Here is a 12,840-nt window from a genome sequence, read left to right as displayed (position 1 = left end):
TTTTCTGACCAGGAGAGCATACCTGCTAATGATACCTCTACTTATACCGCATCCGATTCCTCCTTTGATTGCTCTGAAGAGCCCACAGAAACCATGAGAGCGGGCACATCGAGACACACTGGAAACCCTCACAGGTCCGGTCATTCCAGGAAGAAGAAAGCTTCCAACACAAGAAAGCCAGGAGAGGCGGCAGGAAACATCAACACCCCAAACAACACCCAATACAGTTTGCGGGGAAGAACAAACAAATAACATACAGTGTCATGAACATTTCCAATAGACCGTTTAAGGAGGATGAAACCAAACTCCTGGCAAGGGGCTTAAACTTTTGCCCCAATAAGCACTTTGATTTGTTTAAAACCATTTTGGATGTTAATAGGTTTTCCCGGAATCTTACTCTTAGAAAACATTATTTTTCATCTACAGAGGAAATAGATGTCTCTCCAGCCACTTGCGATACAGGTGAGTCTCCCCCTTCACCTTTATTGTTCATGGATGTTTGTGCTCTTAATGATGTGACTGATTTGGCTATAGATTTGGATCCTTTCCCCATGGATCCCCCTGACACATGCAATACATTTTTACCTAAATCTAGATCAGATTTTTATCCAGTGGCGTCTAGGGGAAAGGATCTGGATCTGTTCCAAAAAATGGTGGAGGGTGAACTGACTCACCTGGCTTGCAATTGTCATAAAAAATCCATGCAGGATAACTTAACTCTGAATGAACGAACAGCACTTAAAGCGCTGACAACAAATGATAGTATTGTGATTAAAAATGCGGATAAAGGGGGCATTGTGGTAGTGTTAGATGCAGAAATATACAGACAGGAAGCTCTACGCCAACTGTCAGACACACACACGTACCAAAAACTTTCATGTAACCCCACGTCCACATTTAAGACCAAACTGTCTGCTCTCTTTGATAGGGCAATGCAGGTTGGCCTTTTTTCACCCACAGACAAAGAATTATTCATTCCTGAACACTCTATCACACCAATATTTCATCATCTACCTAAAGTTCATAAGGGTCTTAACCCCCTGACAGGCAGACCAATTGTTGGCTCATTAAACGAAAAATTAGGAGAATGGGTAGACTCTCAGTTACAACCTTTAACCATGGATTTACCAGGGTATTTGAGAGACACCAAACAGCTTTTAGGTAAACTCCAAGGCTTTAAGTGGAAAGATGACTACAGATGGATCACTTGCGATGTCACTAGCTTGTATTCTAGCATCCCGCACCATTTGGGTCTTCAAGCGGTTGCTTGGTTTTTGAAAAGGTCTGGCAGGTTTTCTTTAGTATTACAAGATTTCATTTTACAAGCTTTGGAATACCTCCTGACACACAACTTCTTCATGTTCGACGGGGGCTATTACCTCCAGAAATGCGGGGCCTCCATGGGAGTGAAATTTTCGCCCTCACTAGCCAACCTTTTTATGGGTTGGTGGGAGAGGTCTCGCATCTTTGGATGTGATAGCCCCCGCCGACTAGACACAGTATTCTTCTGCCGTTTCATTGATGATCTTTTATTTATCACATCTGATGCCAACGCTGACATCAGTGTTTGGCTCTCTTATTTTAATGATAATGATCTTAATCTTAAGTTCATGGGAAGTCTGGAAACCAACAGTATAGTGTTTCTTGATGTAAGATTAACAAGAATGGAAGATGTGATTCACACTAGTCTCTTTAGAAAGCCCACAGCAGGAAAAAACATTCTCAGAGCTGATTCTGCACACCCCAAACATACTATCAGAGGGGTACCATACGGCCAATTTTTGAGGCTAAAATGTTTGTGCAGTACACCTGAAATTTTTCACGCAGAATCTCATGATATGGCACAATGCTTCAAAGACCGTGGGTACCCAGTATCCCTAATCACAAAATCTCTTAACGCTGTCAGTAAGATCCCTAGACATGTTCTTTTAAAAGAGAGCACACAAAAAAGAAACAAAAATGCGTCTAAGGAATCCTCCAGTAAAATTCCAGTGGGTGTCCCAATTTTTTCTACACCCTTTAGCTTAGAATTTAACAAGATAAAGAATATCATAAACAGATATCTCCCTATCCTACATAATGACCCAGTTTACAGTAAGGTCCTTTCCAAGGGCATTAAAGTAATTTCTCGTAGGGCACCCACTCTAGGAAATTCCCTATCACCGAGTTTATTTTCAAGTAGACAAGATAAAACCAATTGGTTGAGTCTAACGGGGAACTACAGATGTGGGAAAAGGAGCTGTAACTACTGCTGTCACATCAAAGTAGATAGAAACATACATTCATGTGCAAATGGCAGAATGTTTAAAGTCCCCTCCTTCATTAACTGTAATACACAGTTTTTGGTGTACGTCATTACCTGTGACAAATGTCAAATCCAGTATGTTGGCCGCACTACACGGCGTCTAAAAGACCGATTACATGACCATTTATATGACATAGCAAAAGATAAGCTAACAAATGTGGCCAAACACTGGATTTCCGTACACCAAAAAGATGTTTCCAGCCTGTTTATTCAAGGAGTAGAAAAAATAGTTATGCCCATCAGAGGAGGAGATAAGTTCCATCTTTTATGCAAACGGGAAGTTTTTGGGATTTTTTCTTTAAATACCAGAATTCCCTTTGGCTTAAATTTTGAATGGGATGTCTCTTATCATTATGACTAATATATAGTTTACTTGTTTTTGTTTGTGATTATTCAGTCTTTATACTCACTATTCAGTTTCATTTTACTCTTTAAAAATCCCTTACGGTAATGATAATATACACTTCCATCGGTCCCAAGTATTTACTCGTCACTGTAGCTACAACTATGGGTGAAGTTACTTCCACATCTACACATCAATAGCAACAAGTAGGTCCAAAGCGTGACACAACTAAACATTATTACAAACAATACCATTTATGTTTATGTTTCCCATATAAGGTCTAGTGAACCTCTAATACCTGAATAAACAAAGACCTACAGACCATCTAGCTCAGCGATATGATGAACAGAGTAAAACTTATATCAAAAGCTGAGCAAATGCCTTGGTTTCATACACTTAATCTCACAGATCGCAGTGTCCATAGACGTGGCGACACTGCGATCTATATTTTTACTTTGAGTCTACCTTTACATATACATGATTATTTTCAAGTTTTAGCTTTTCCTTAATTACATATTATTATAAACAACATAATTTATGTTTAGGTTTCCAGAAATAGATCTCTATATAAGGTCTAGCAGACCTTCAACTTTTGAAAAAACAAAGGACACACAGACCATCTAACTCAGCAACATAGTTAACAGAGTGAAACTCATATTAAATGCTGAGCAAACGTTTTGGTTTTATTTATTCATTCCTATAGTTCGCGGTGTCTATAGACGTGGTGATACCGCGATCTAGTTTAGTTCCATTTCTGTTTTATTTTTGTTTTGTTTTCATCTTTATTAATTGATCTAAAAATGCATGGCTATATTCAGATTTTAGCCTCTCCTTAGTAACACACAACTTTTATAGTTGGCTGTACCCATAGACACAGCGATATCTTTGCCCAATTGTTATTCTTTACAAAGCTTGACATACATATGATACGGTTTTTCGTTTGGCCCTATGAGATCTTTTACATCTTTCACTTCTTAGTGTAACCATGGATCGTTGTACCCATAGATATAATTACATAGTTACATAGTTACATTCTCACTGAGTCATTTTAGCTACATGCTTTGGCATGCAGCTTTATTACGTTTATTGACCGATGGAATTCATTTAGACATCTTGTTATCCTCCAAATAGTGACACAATATTTGTAACATCTTAGAGCCCCCAGATGTTTTCCCACACCCGGATTAATGGTTAGACACAAACTGTAATCAATGAAATACATTTACTGATCGCTGAGAGATCATTGACACATCGATATTCACTCCTAGCTCTGTGGAGAAATTATACCCTTTTCAAACCCATTCACATGTTGCTATGTTTATAGTGAAGTTTTCTATATTTTCTACTAGTACCGACATAGTCTTATTCAATTGTTTGTTAGGGTGGTCAAGTTTATGTTTAATATAATTTAATATATTTTAATATATCTGAATATTTAGACAATCTTAATACTTGGCAGGGTTTAATATATCCGGTAATTACTTTGATTAATACCTCTCAGGGTTTTTACATAAATACACCCACTACTTTACTCTCTTTAAAATGATAAGTTACTTTGTGAGAGTTCTTTTTATCCTCATCTCTGGGAATCCATTTTTTGAATATGACCAATTTAATTAATAAATATATATTCTTTGGTATTCCCATGACTTGTTGATTCAGATTTAGGACAGACATACAATTTTCTGTATGGTTTTTTACTTCAATCAGTATATATACATATAATTTTTATAATAATGTCTTTCTCGCCATTTATAGAAAATCAGAGTCCTAATAAGCACAGTTTTTGTGTGGATGAATGTGCACGAGGTTATTGACATGGAAGGTTTTTTATCTCGTTGATTGCGATTTTTACCCGTGCACACACAGACACACAAATATATAAATATTGGTTTGTGCATGTAAGTGCCTTGTTTATAGGTTTTTTTATGTACAGACTGTAAAATATGGAGTTGTTTTTGTTATAAGTATGGTTTTCATGCTCATTATAATTTTTATCATGATAGTATTTACAAAATGTTATTTACGGTACTAATATATGTCCTCATATGCCAATTGATGAAGGTTCCCCCCTTCTTTTTCGTTTCTTTAGGAAAGGTGCCTCATTTCACAAATTACATAAAATTGATATTACGCACTAGAACAATTTATATGTGGACACAAATGTATTTACTTTTGATATATTATTATAGTTTTTATTGGGAACAGAGGAAGCGTGCATGTATATGTCCCCCCCCCCACTCTTTTTCTCCATGTGACTATGTATTTTATAAATAGATTTAAAATATATGTTTATTATATTCATATACATCTTGGTTATAGAGTTCACTCACTCATACACATGGAACACACACATATTTGTGGTCTTTTGACACACCAAGCATACATTCTTTATAGGACTTCCATTCCCCATGACATAACATCATCTTTTTATCATTAGATAATTATTGTCATATATATATATTTTTTCTTTTCTTAGTTTTACATTACCCATACACAGCATAAGTATCACGTTATCGTGATATTGTTCGCACACATAGCAACCCCACATTTTCCTTTTTCTTTCACTTCCTTAAATACACTTTATACGCACTGATTCTTCCCCCCTTTTTTCCTTCCTGGTGTAATTTATTTTTATCTTTATACCAGCATTCACTACTCATCGAGATTTTTTAATCTTTTCATTCACTTTTCATTATTTATTTTTCATGTTAGTCTAAATATAGTCCCCTTTTTTATTTTTTTATTATCTCTTATTACTTTTTATATTAAGTTTCCGTTTTTTACATTTAAATGCATATATAGCATTTCACATAATTGGTTCTTTTTCTTATATTTTTCCGTTGCTTACACATATACACTCTGCACTCACAGGGACTTTCACCCCTGTGCTCATTAATCACTGACCAGTGTTCACACCTTTCACAATCGGACCTTAGCTGTTCTCCATTTTAGATTTATCACTTGGTCACATGATTCATGATAGATGGTATATATGTGGTTTTATTTTTCATTATTGTTAGCTATGAGTAAGCGCTCCGCAAGAGCGTGAAACGCGTTAGCTGATTGCCTGTGCATATTATCCATGGTGTCTTGTACATGATTTGATCCTGATTTTACAATAAAGAAATTTTGTTGGATTATATTCTCCTGGTGTGCGGCTGTCCGGACTTTTTTCTCCACTCACAACATGGATTAGCATTAGCCAGCACCTGGGGCTTTTCAACTCTGGAGAGTAACATCCATTTCATACCTGGTTTGGACACAACCTGGTGCGGGGAAAACACTTGTGCTGCATTTGCATTCCGGACTATTGCTACATATATCTATTGCCGGCAGGCAATTTAAATGTCATTCTGTGCAATTGTTTTTCTTTAGAAATGTCATTTTTGCTGAAACATGTTCTATAGGCACTATATTTAAAGGAATTTTTCATTTTTATTGTTTCACTTGAGGGCATGTGGCCTGGTATGTTGTAGAAGGGGGGGGGGGGGGTCGAGCTGCCGGACTTCATGCTCGGAAAAGGGACTGTTATGGAATTTGAGGGAATAAAATCTATATCGACGCAAAGGTTTTTTTAACATTTTTGTATTGCCAGAATTCTTTTCTTTACATTCATCTGTCAGTGGGGAAGCACACTGACAGATGATAAGTCATCGGTTGTTAAGGATGCAGGCGGCCGGCTTCCCGGCCCACTGCTTAGCAACCAGCTATTGTTCACACAGAATTCTAATCGGTCGACAGATCCAAATTTTAATCGTTCTGAAAAGTTGCAATTCATTAAAAAACTAGTAAATAAAAGACATTTTTATGAATTTCAACAAAATTCTTTACTATTCGTTACTATTTAATTTGGAGATTCAGATACGTCCGAATATCCAAAAATTCATCCGAATTTGTATTCAAACCGTAAACGAACTGCACATGTCTAGTAGCTTCACTTCTCTTCAGCAACTCAGAATGCCACTGCAAATACCTTGCATTTTAAGTGCAACTTTTTTGAATTTGCCTTACTTGAACCTTACAAAGTATATTAATATGATGAGTCAAAAGAGCAGCTTTTCATACTTACTGCCACAGCTGCCCAAAAGGTGATTGCAATTTGCACAGAAATGCTCTGGAGGTAAACGGAATCCGTGAACACCAGCACAATCCCAAATGCAACCTGAAGGTAGGCCATCAAAATCTGACTTATCTGAAATTTAAATCAATAGCCATAGTTATGGTTACTTAATACAATATACTGTAATTAGTATGTAGTACACTGTAATTAAAATAACTTACAGTGTCTTTTCAGGCAAAAAATGACAGACATTCCTCTGTAAGGTCAGGATAATATATGCACATTGACATTATGCTTCTTTCTCATAGTCTTAAATTATAAAATAATTTACCTGGTGATTCTGCCATTCCTCAGAAAATGCAATCAAGAAAAAAGCATCCAAGAGGCTGGGACCTTGATGTGAATTTATACCAAGTAGTGAGAGGACAAAAACATTTGGAGAGCTCAATGTTAGGTTAGGCTGCTCACAACAGACAAGATTGCCCTCCAGTAGGTGCCCCAGGTTACCAGAAAAATGCATGCACTAACCCCGATAGCAAGGATGTCTTGCCACACATCTGTGGCAGGGTTGAATTGTAAGTCTGTTAACTTGCTGCACATTTTCACTGGCCAGTTGTATACTTGCAGAGCACTTGAAGCACAAATTCTAGTTGACAATTTTCCAATTTGTAGCAAATTTGCGTGGCATGCCTCTAGCAAGAACAAAGTTGCAGGTTTGAGTCTACAGCAAGAACTCTACAAGTCTACAGCATGAAATTTCAGCCACAGCGACCCCTGTGGTGGGATGACCATTGCACAACATTACTGAACCAGAACTTTCAGCAGACTTGCATAATGTTTGCAAAGAAAGTTGATCTGGAGTCATGCAATGCAGACTTGCAATTGCGCAATGCAGATGCTGCAATTGTGCAACAAGTTTGTGAAGCCTGGCAAGTCTAGCAATAGCTTAGCAAGTCATTTTCAAACTTGCAGCACAGCTGCTTGCTATCTGGGAATGGAAGGAGCCATATCTTGATTGCTCACACAGATACTGCTGGCCAGTAAGGGTCGGTTCACACTAGGACGACTTGGGATCCGACTTGTAAGCCCTCAAGTCGCCCCAAGTCGCCCCAAGAAGAGATTTACATTACAGTTAATGGGAGCGTCTTAATTGACACTACTGAAGTCGCTCCGACTTCAGAGCGTACTCCTTGTACTACTTGGATCCGACTTCTAGGCGACCTGTACCATTCAATTCAATGGAAGTCGCCTCCAAGTCGGATCTCCATCTATACTGAAGCGACTTTACAGTTAAAAAAATTAGTTTGCCCAGACAAACCTCTCCCTCCCAGAGAGCTGATTATTCTGTGATTGGCCACAGCCAAAGTCGCCTGTCCTGGAGGCGACTTGAAGTCGCGCTGTAAATTGATTAAAGTCGCGCTGAAGTCGCGTTGAAGCCGCGTTGAAGTCGCCGTGCAAAGTCGCGCTGAAGTCGTGTTGCCCCTGTGTGAATCGAGCCTAACTCTACGGATCCAGCAAATAGCTTCCCTACAGAGATGTAAACAGGAAAGCTCCATTTTGAGTCCAGTCAAGGTTCTTATTTTAACTGAAGCCCTGATGAAGAGGGATCTTTTTGACCCCCAAAACATGTTTATTTTATTTTTAGCATAAACCAATAAATTAATTTGTACTCTTTTATCCTTTAGCCTTGCGCTCTTTCCATTAGTGCATGCATTCCTATGACCTTATTTCCTGAGCAGGCCCGACAACACTATTCTGCAGCTCTTTAAATGGCTGATTCCCCAAGCATCGTTGGCACCCAGAAGCAGTGTCGCCTTATTATTATGCATATCCCCTAGCAGAGCATGCTCACTGCTCCAACATAGGGTGACCACATTTCCAAACTGCCATTCAGGGACACCCCACCCCCTTGCGTACACCCTCGCGTCAGCCCAAAAAAAGATGATTTTTGACACTTTTTTTGCCAATTTTTTGAAAAACAAAAGCAAACAGTGGTCACCAGTTTAGACATATTGTATACATTTTTTACATCTATTTTTTTTGCCCCCACTTGTCAGCTTCATTTTTTTATTGCCCCCACTTGTCAGCTTCATTTTTTTTTTATTGCCCCCACTTGTCAGCTTCATTTTTTATTGCCCACCCACTTGTCAACCTCATTTTTTATTGTCCCAACTTGTCAGCCTCATTTTATTGTCCCCACTTGTCAGCCTCATTTTTTATTGTCCTCACTCGTCACCCTCATTTTTTTTATTGTCCCTACTTGTCAGCCTCATTTTTTTATTGTCCTCACTTGTCAGCCTCATTTTTTATTGTCCCACTTGTCAGCCTCATTTTATTATCCCCACTTGTCAGCCTTATTTTTTTATTGTCCCCACTCGTCAGCCTCATTTTTTTTATTGTCCCTACTTGTCAGACTCATTTTTTATTGTCCTCACTTGTCGGCCTCATTTTTTATTGTCCCCACTTGTCAGCCTCATTTTTATTGCCCCCACTTGTCAGCCTCATTTTATTTCCCCCACTTGTCAGCCTTATTTTATTGCCCCCACTTGTCAGCTTCATTTTTTATTCCCCCTCCCCCCAGGGCAGGGCACTACTTTGTAAGCCTCATTTATTACTGTATTGTCCCCAGCCATAGTGCCCCGACTTGTCACCTGACCTGTTACAGATTCCATTTGCTCACCTTCTAATCTGGACTGGTCTGGTGTGGTGAGTGGTTGAGCTCCGGTCTTTGTTCCCTGGTCCAGGCTGGGGGGCCCCCTCAGGCAGTCAGACGGCTCAGGCCTTGGGCAGGAGAAGGGCAATGCGCTCTGGGTGTCGGGACAGGCAGCTGAGCCATGGATTTAAGCCAGCACTGCAGAATGCTGCCGCCCGACGGGAGGTCAATGATGACTGGAAGAGTCAGGGCTCAGGAGGAGACACAGTGAAGACGCTCTGGCTGCTCTCTCTGTGTGTTGCTGCTGCGGCAGGAGAAGGAGAGAAGGTGGGTGGGCTCAGCACGCAGGGCTGCACTGGGTTAAGGTCTTGCTCCTCTCGGCCTTTCTCTGAAACTCTGCAAATGTGACGTCACTGGTTGCTAGACGCCAGGCGGGGCAGCCCCAGCAACCAGTTTGGCAAACCTCTATTAGGGTGGCTGTGTGTCCTCATTTCATTCCAGGACACTGTATTGTCCGGGACACGGGACACAAATACGAATTGTGGCACAATCCCGGGCAATCCGGGACACGTGGGCACCCTACTCCAACAACACTCAGGCACAGGAAAATAGAGCTCCACCCTTTCTCCTTCCTTCACTGTAAATATGAGTGGCAATTCTGCCCGCAATTCAAAATCGAGTAATATGAACAGGGACTTTGGGGTGATGTCACATCCACCGAAGACTTCGCTCACATTCACAGTGAAGGAAGGAGAAAGGGTGGAGCTGTATGTTCCTGTGCCTAAGCCATTCTGCCTGCAATTCAAAATTGCGCCAAAACGTGTGATGCACTCTTGGATGTCATTATTTTTAATGGCACTCCAAATGCGGAGTGATTTTACCGTGATTGTTTAGCGAAAGAATCGCGCAGCAATCATTGCAAAACATGCGTTTAAAAATGTTGCTAAGCTTGCCGCCTCAAAAGGAACAGGAGCTTCTTTTGGGAGATAAACGTGAAGGGTAGTCCATTGAAGTGAATGAGATGCCAAACGTGTGACACACAGAACTGTGTGTTTGCGCAAACAAATATTGCAAGCAGGAACGCTCATTCCCGCTACATGATATGTGAATGTGGCCTTAGGGTAACCGCTGTCTGCTGCTCTCCAGCATTGAATTTTAGTAGTCACATGACCACATATAAATCAATTAGGGATTGAATAAGCACTGTCAAAGTTACCATTTGGACGTTATTTGCTGCCTTTACATTTACTTTAATATCTTAGTCACTTACTCAATTTGCTTTTTTTTTTTTCTACTTTTTAATAATTAAAATGATGTCTTTGAGCTCTAGTTCATGACTTTGCCCTAGACTAAGGCTGGGTTCACACTAATCCAATTTGCAATAGCAGGAGATTTTGACTGGCTCTCTATGGAGAAGGGTTCTGTGCGTCTTTTGGTCCGTTTCAGGTCCGAATTCAGCCAAAAATTAGGGCTGAAATCGGACCTGTAATGGTGCATGGTGCACCAGATGCATGATGCATGCGAAGATTGTGTGAACCCAGCCTGAGATTATATCATTGTTCTGCTGCAGGCAGGGGGAAGCATTTCCTCAGTCTCCCAGTGGTGAGCCTGCAACATTATAACCCTGTTTAAAGCAAAATAAAAGGCTGAATAAGGAAAGAAAATTGCTCAGTTGCCCCATCAACACAGTCAGTGTTAATGTGGGAATCCCTTCCATGCAGCATAGGGGTTGATTTTCAACACCTGGAGAGTGCACAATATTGTGCAGCTGTGCATGGTAGCCAATCAGCTTCTATCTTCGGCTTTTATTGTCAATTAAGCTTTGACAAAAAAAAACCTTGAAGCAGATTGATTTCAATGCAGAGCTGCACCAAATTTTGCACTGTCCAGTTTTAGTAAATCAACCCACATTGTGTTCTCCCGATGGGGAAGGGGGGAGTGGGGGAAGCCGTCCTCACTGGAAGAACACAATGATTACTGTTATAATACTAATACAATAGCCGCTAACAATCGTATGTAAAATCCGACAGGCTGGTTGTAGCCAAGTTGATCGATTAATCAATTTGGGTACATTCAGACTGCCCATACATGGTTTGAATCTTGATCCCCACTGAACCATGTATTTGTATTTTTTCTTTACACATGTTCAGGGTTTAAAAAATGAAAATATAAAGTTTATTTTAAAAACAGCACAGGGACAGGTTTGACAGCCACCCAGCTCCCACTTCCTCCCCTGGCACCGTGGCACCAGAAGGAAGTTCACTTCTCCTCCCTCCCTCCCTGCAATCTTTCGGGACACATCAGAGGTCCCAGAAGATTGCCCGGCCATTCACAACGTGCAGCGTGGCTTGTGCATGCTGTGAAGCAACACAGTGTGACAGCTCTAACAGTGCAACAGCTCTAATACTTTTTAAAATGTATCAAATATTTGCTTTTACCAATGTCATCCACCCCCGAAAAAATATAGTTTTACACATGTAAGCTCACCCCAAGAGCCTTTGGTTGCCCTTTCAGAAATATCAGATGAAATGTTGGTTTTGGTGGTGGAGCTGATAGAGTGCCATTCCAAGGGCCAGCAACCATCCTTGGAGCATTTCCTGCCAGAGCCATGTTAGACATTTCCTGTAAGGCAAAAAAAAAATCGGTCAAATTTACCACTTACTATTGAAGATTTGCCCATTGTTGGAGTTGGGACAAATGACACTCATTACAAATGAATCATTTTTGCTTGTGTTTGTTGAGAAAAGTTAGGTTTTAACTATATTTATGTAGCGGTAACCCCGTAGGGGCTGCTGAGTGTTGTGGTCCGTCCGTCACCCTGCCCATCTACCCTCAGGCAGAATATCCTTGAACATTGTTTTTGTATTTTTATTAAGGGGATTTAACTTGGATGAGAATGGGATATTCATGAGATGCCCAATTGATTGCCCAACAAATGTATTTGGGACCAACTATATACACCTCAAGTATATACAACCTCTTTACTTCCAGGTCTAGCACAACTCTTGATCTCACTCTCCAGCACTTTACTTGACTCTTGATCTCACTCTTCAGGACCAGCTAGTATTGATAGATAGGCCTGACACTGGCTCAGCCAGGCCCAAAGTAGATGCCCTTTATAGGCAGGGACCGCGGGCCCCTATTGTGTAGCAAAAGATAGGTAGTCCCAGTGCTAGCTGTCCACGTGGCTACTGAGCCCAGTACCACATCTTCAGGCCCTGCCAACCCCACTGGCTGTAGCTGCCTTTCTCTCCTCTGCCCAATGCCATCACAGTCCACTCCACTGACTCTGCACCCATCCCAGACTGCTTGCACCCAGTCCTCTCAGGCGTGCCTCCCAGACCTCCCGACTGTATGACACTCACCAGCCCTCTTGGCTGCAACCTGTTGTTCCTCCCTGGAGACTTGCCTGGCAGTGCTCTCCTACTGTCCTCTCCTTGCTCCCATGCCTCCTGTCCAGGACTCCTCCACCTGTT

At 40.7% G+C, this 12,840-nt stretch overlaps 1 protein-coding gene across 1 annotated transcript in view; it reads right to left on the bottom strand.

Moving 5' to 3' along the window:
- The window catches only part of LOC141105353 (membrane-spanning 4-domains subfamily A member 4D-like), a 43,395-nt gene extending 31,421 nt beyond the window's left edge, over positions 1 to 11,974 (bottom strand). Inside the window, exons 1-2 of the mRNA XM_073595216.1 lie at positions 11,852 to 11,974; positions 6,721 to 6,843 (exon numbers count right to left, since the gene is read on the bottom strand). Coding sequence (XP_073451317.1) covers positions 6,721 to 6,843; positions 11,852 to 11,974 — 246 coding nt within the window. The remainder of the gene's footprint in view (positions 1 to 6,720; positions 6,844 to 11,851) is intronic.
- Between the last annotated feature and the right edge of the window lie 866 nt (positions 11,975 to 12,840).

This window comes from Aquarana catesbeiana, linkage group LG08, assembly GCF_042186555.1.
Source record: "Aquarana catesbeiana isolate 2022-GZ linkage group LG08, ASM4218655v1, whole genome shotgun sequence".
Taxonomy (NCBI): domain Eukaryota; kingdom Metazoa; phylum Chordata; class Amphibia; order Anura; family Ranidae; genus Aquarana; species Aquarana catesbeiana.
The sequence above is the reverse complement of the archived record's forward strand: the minus strand, read 5'-3'. Positions and strand labels throughout refer to the sequence as shown.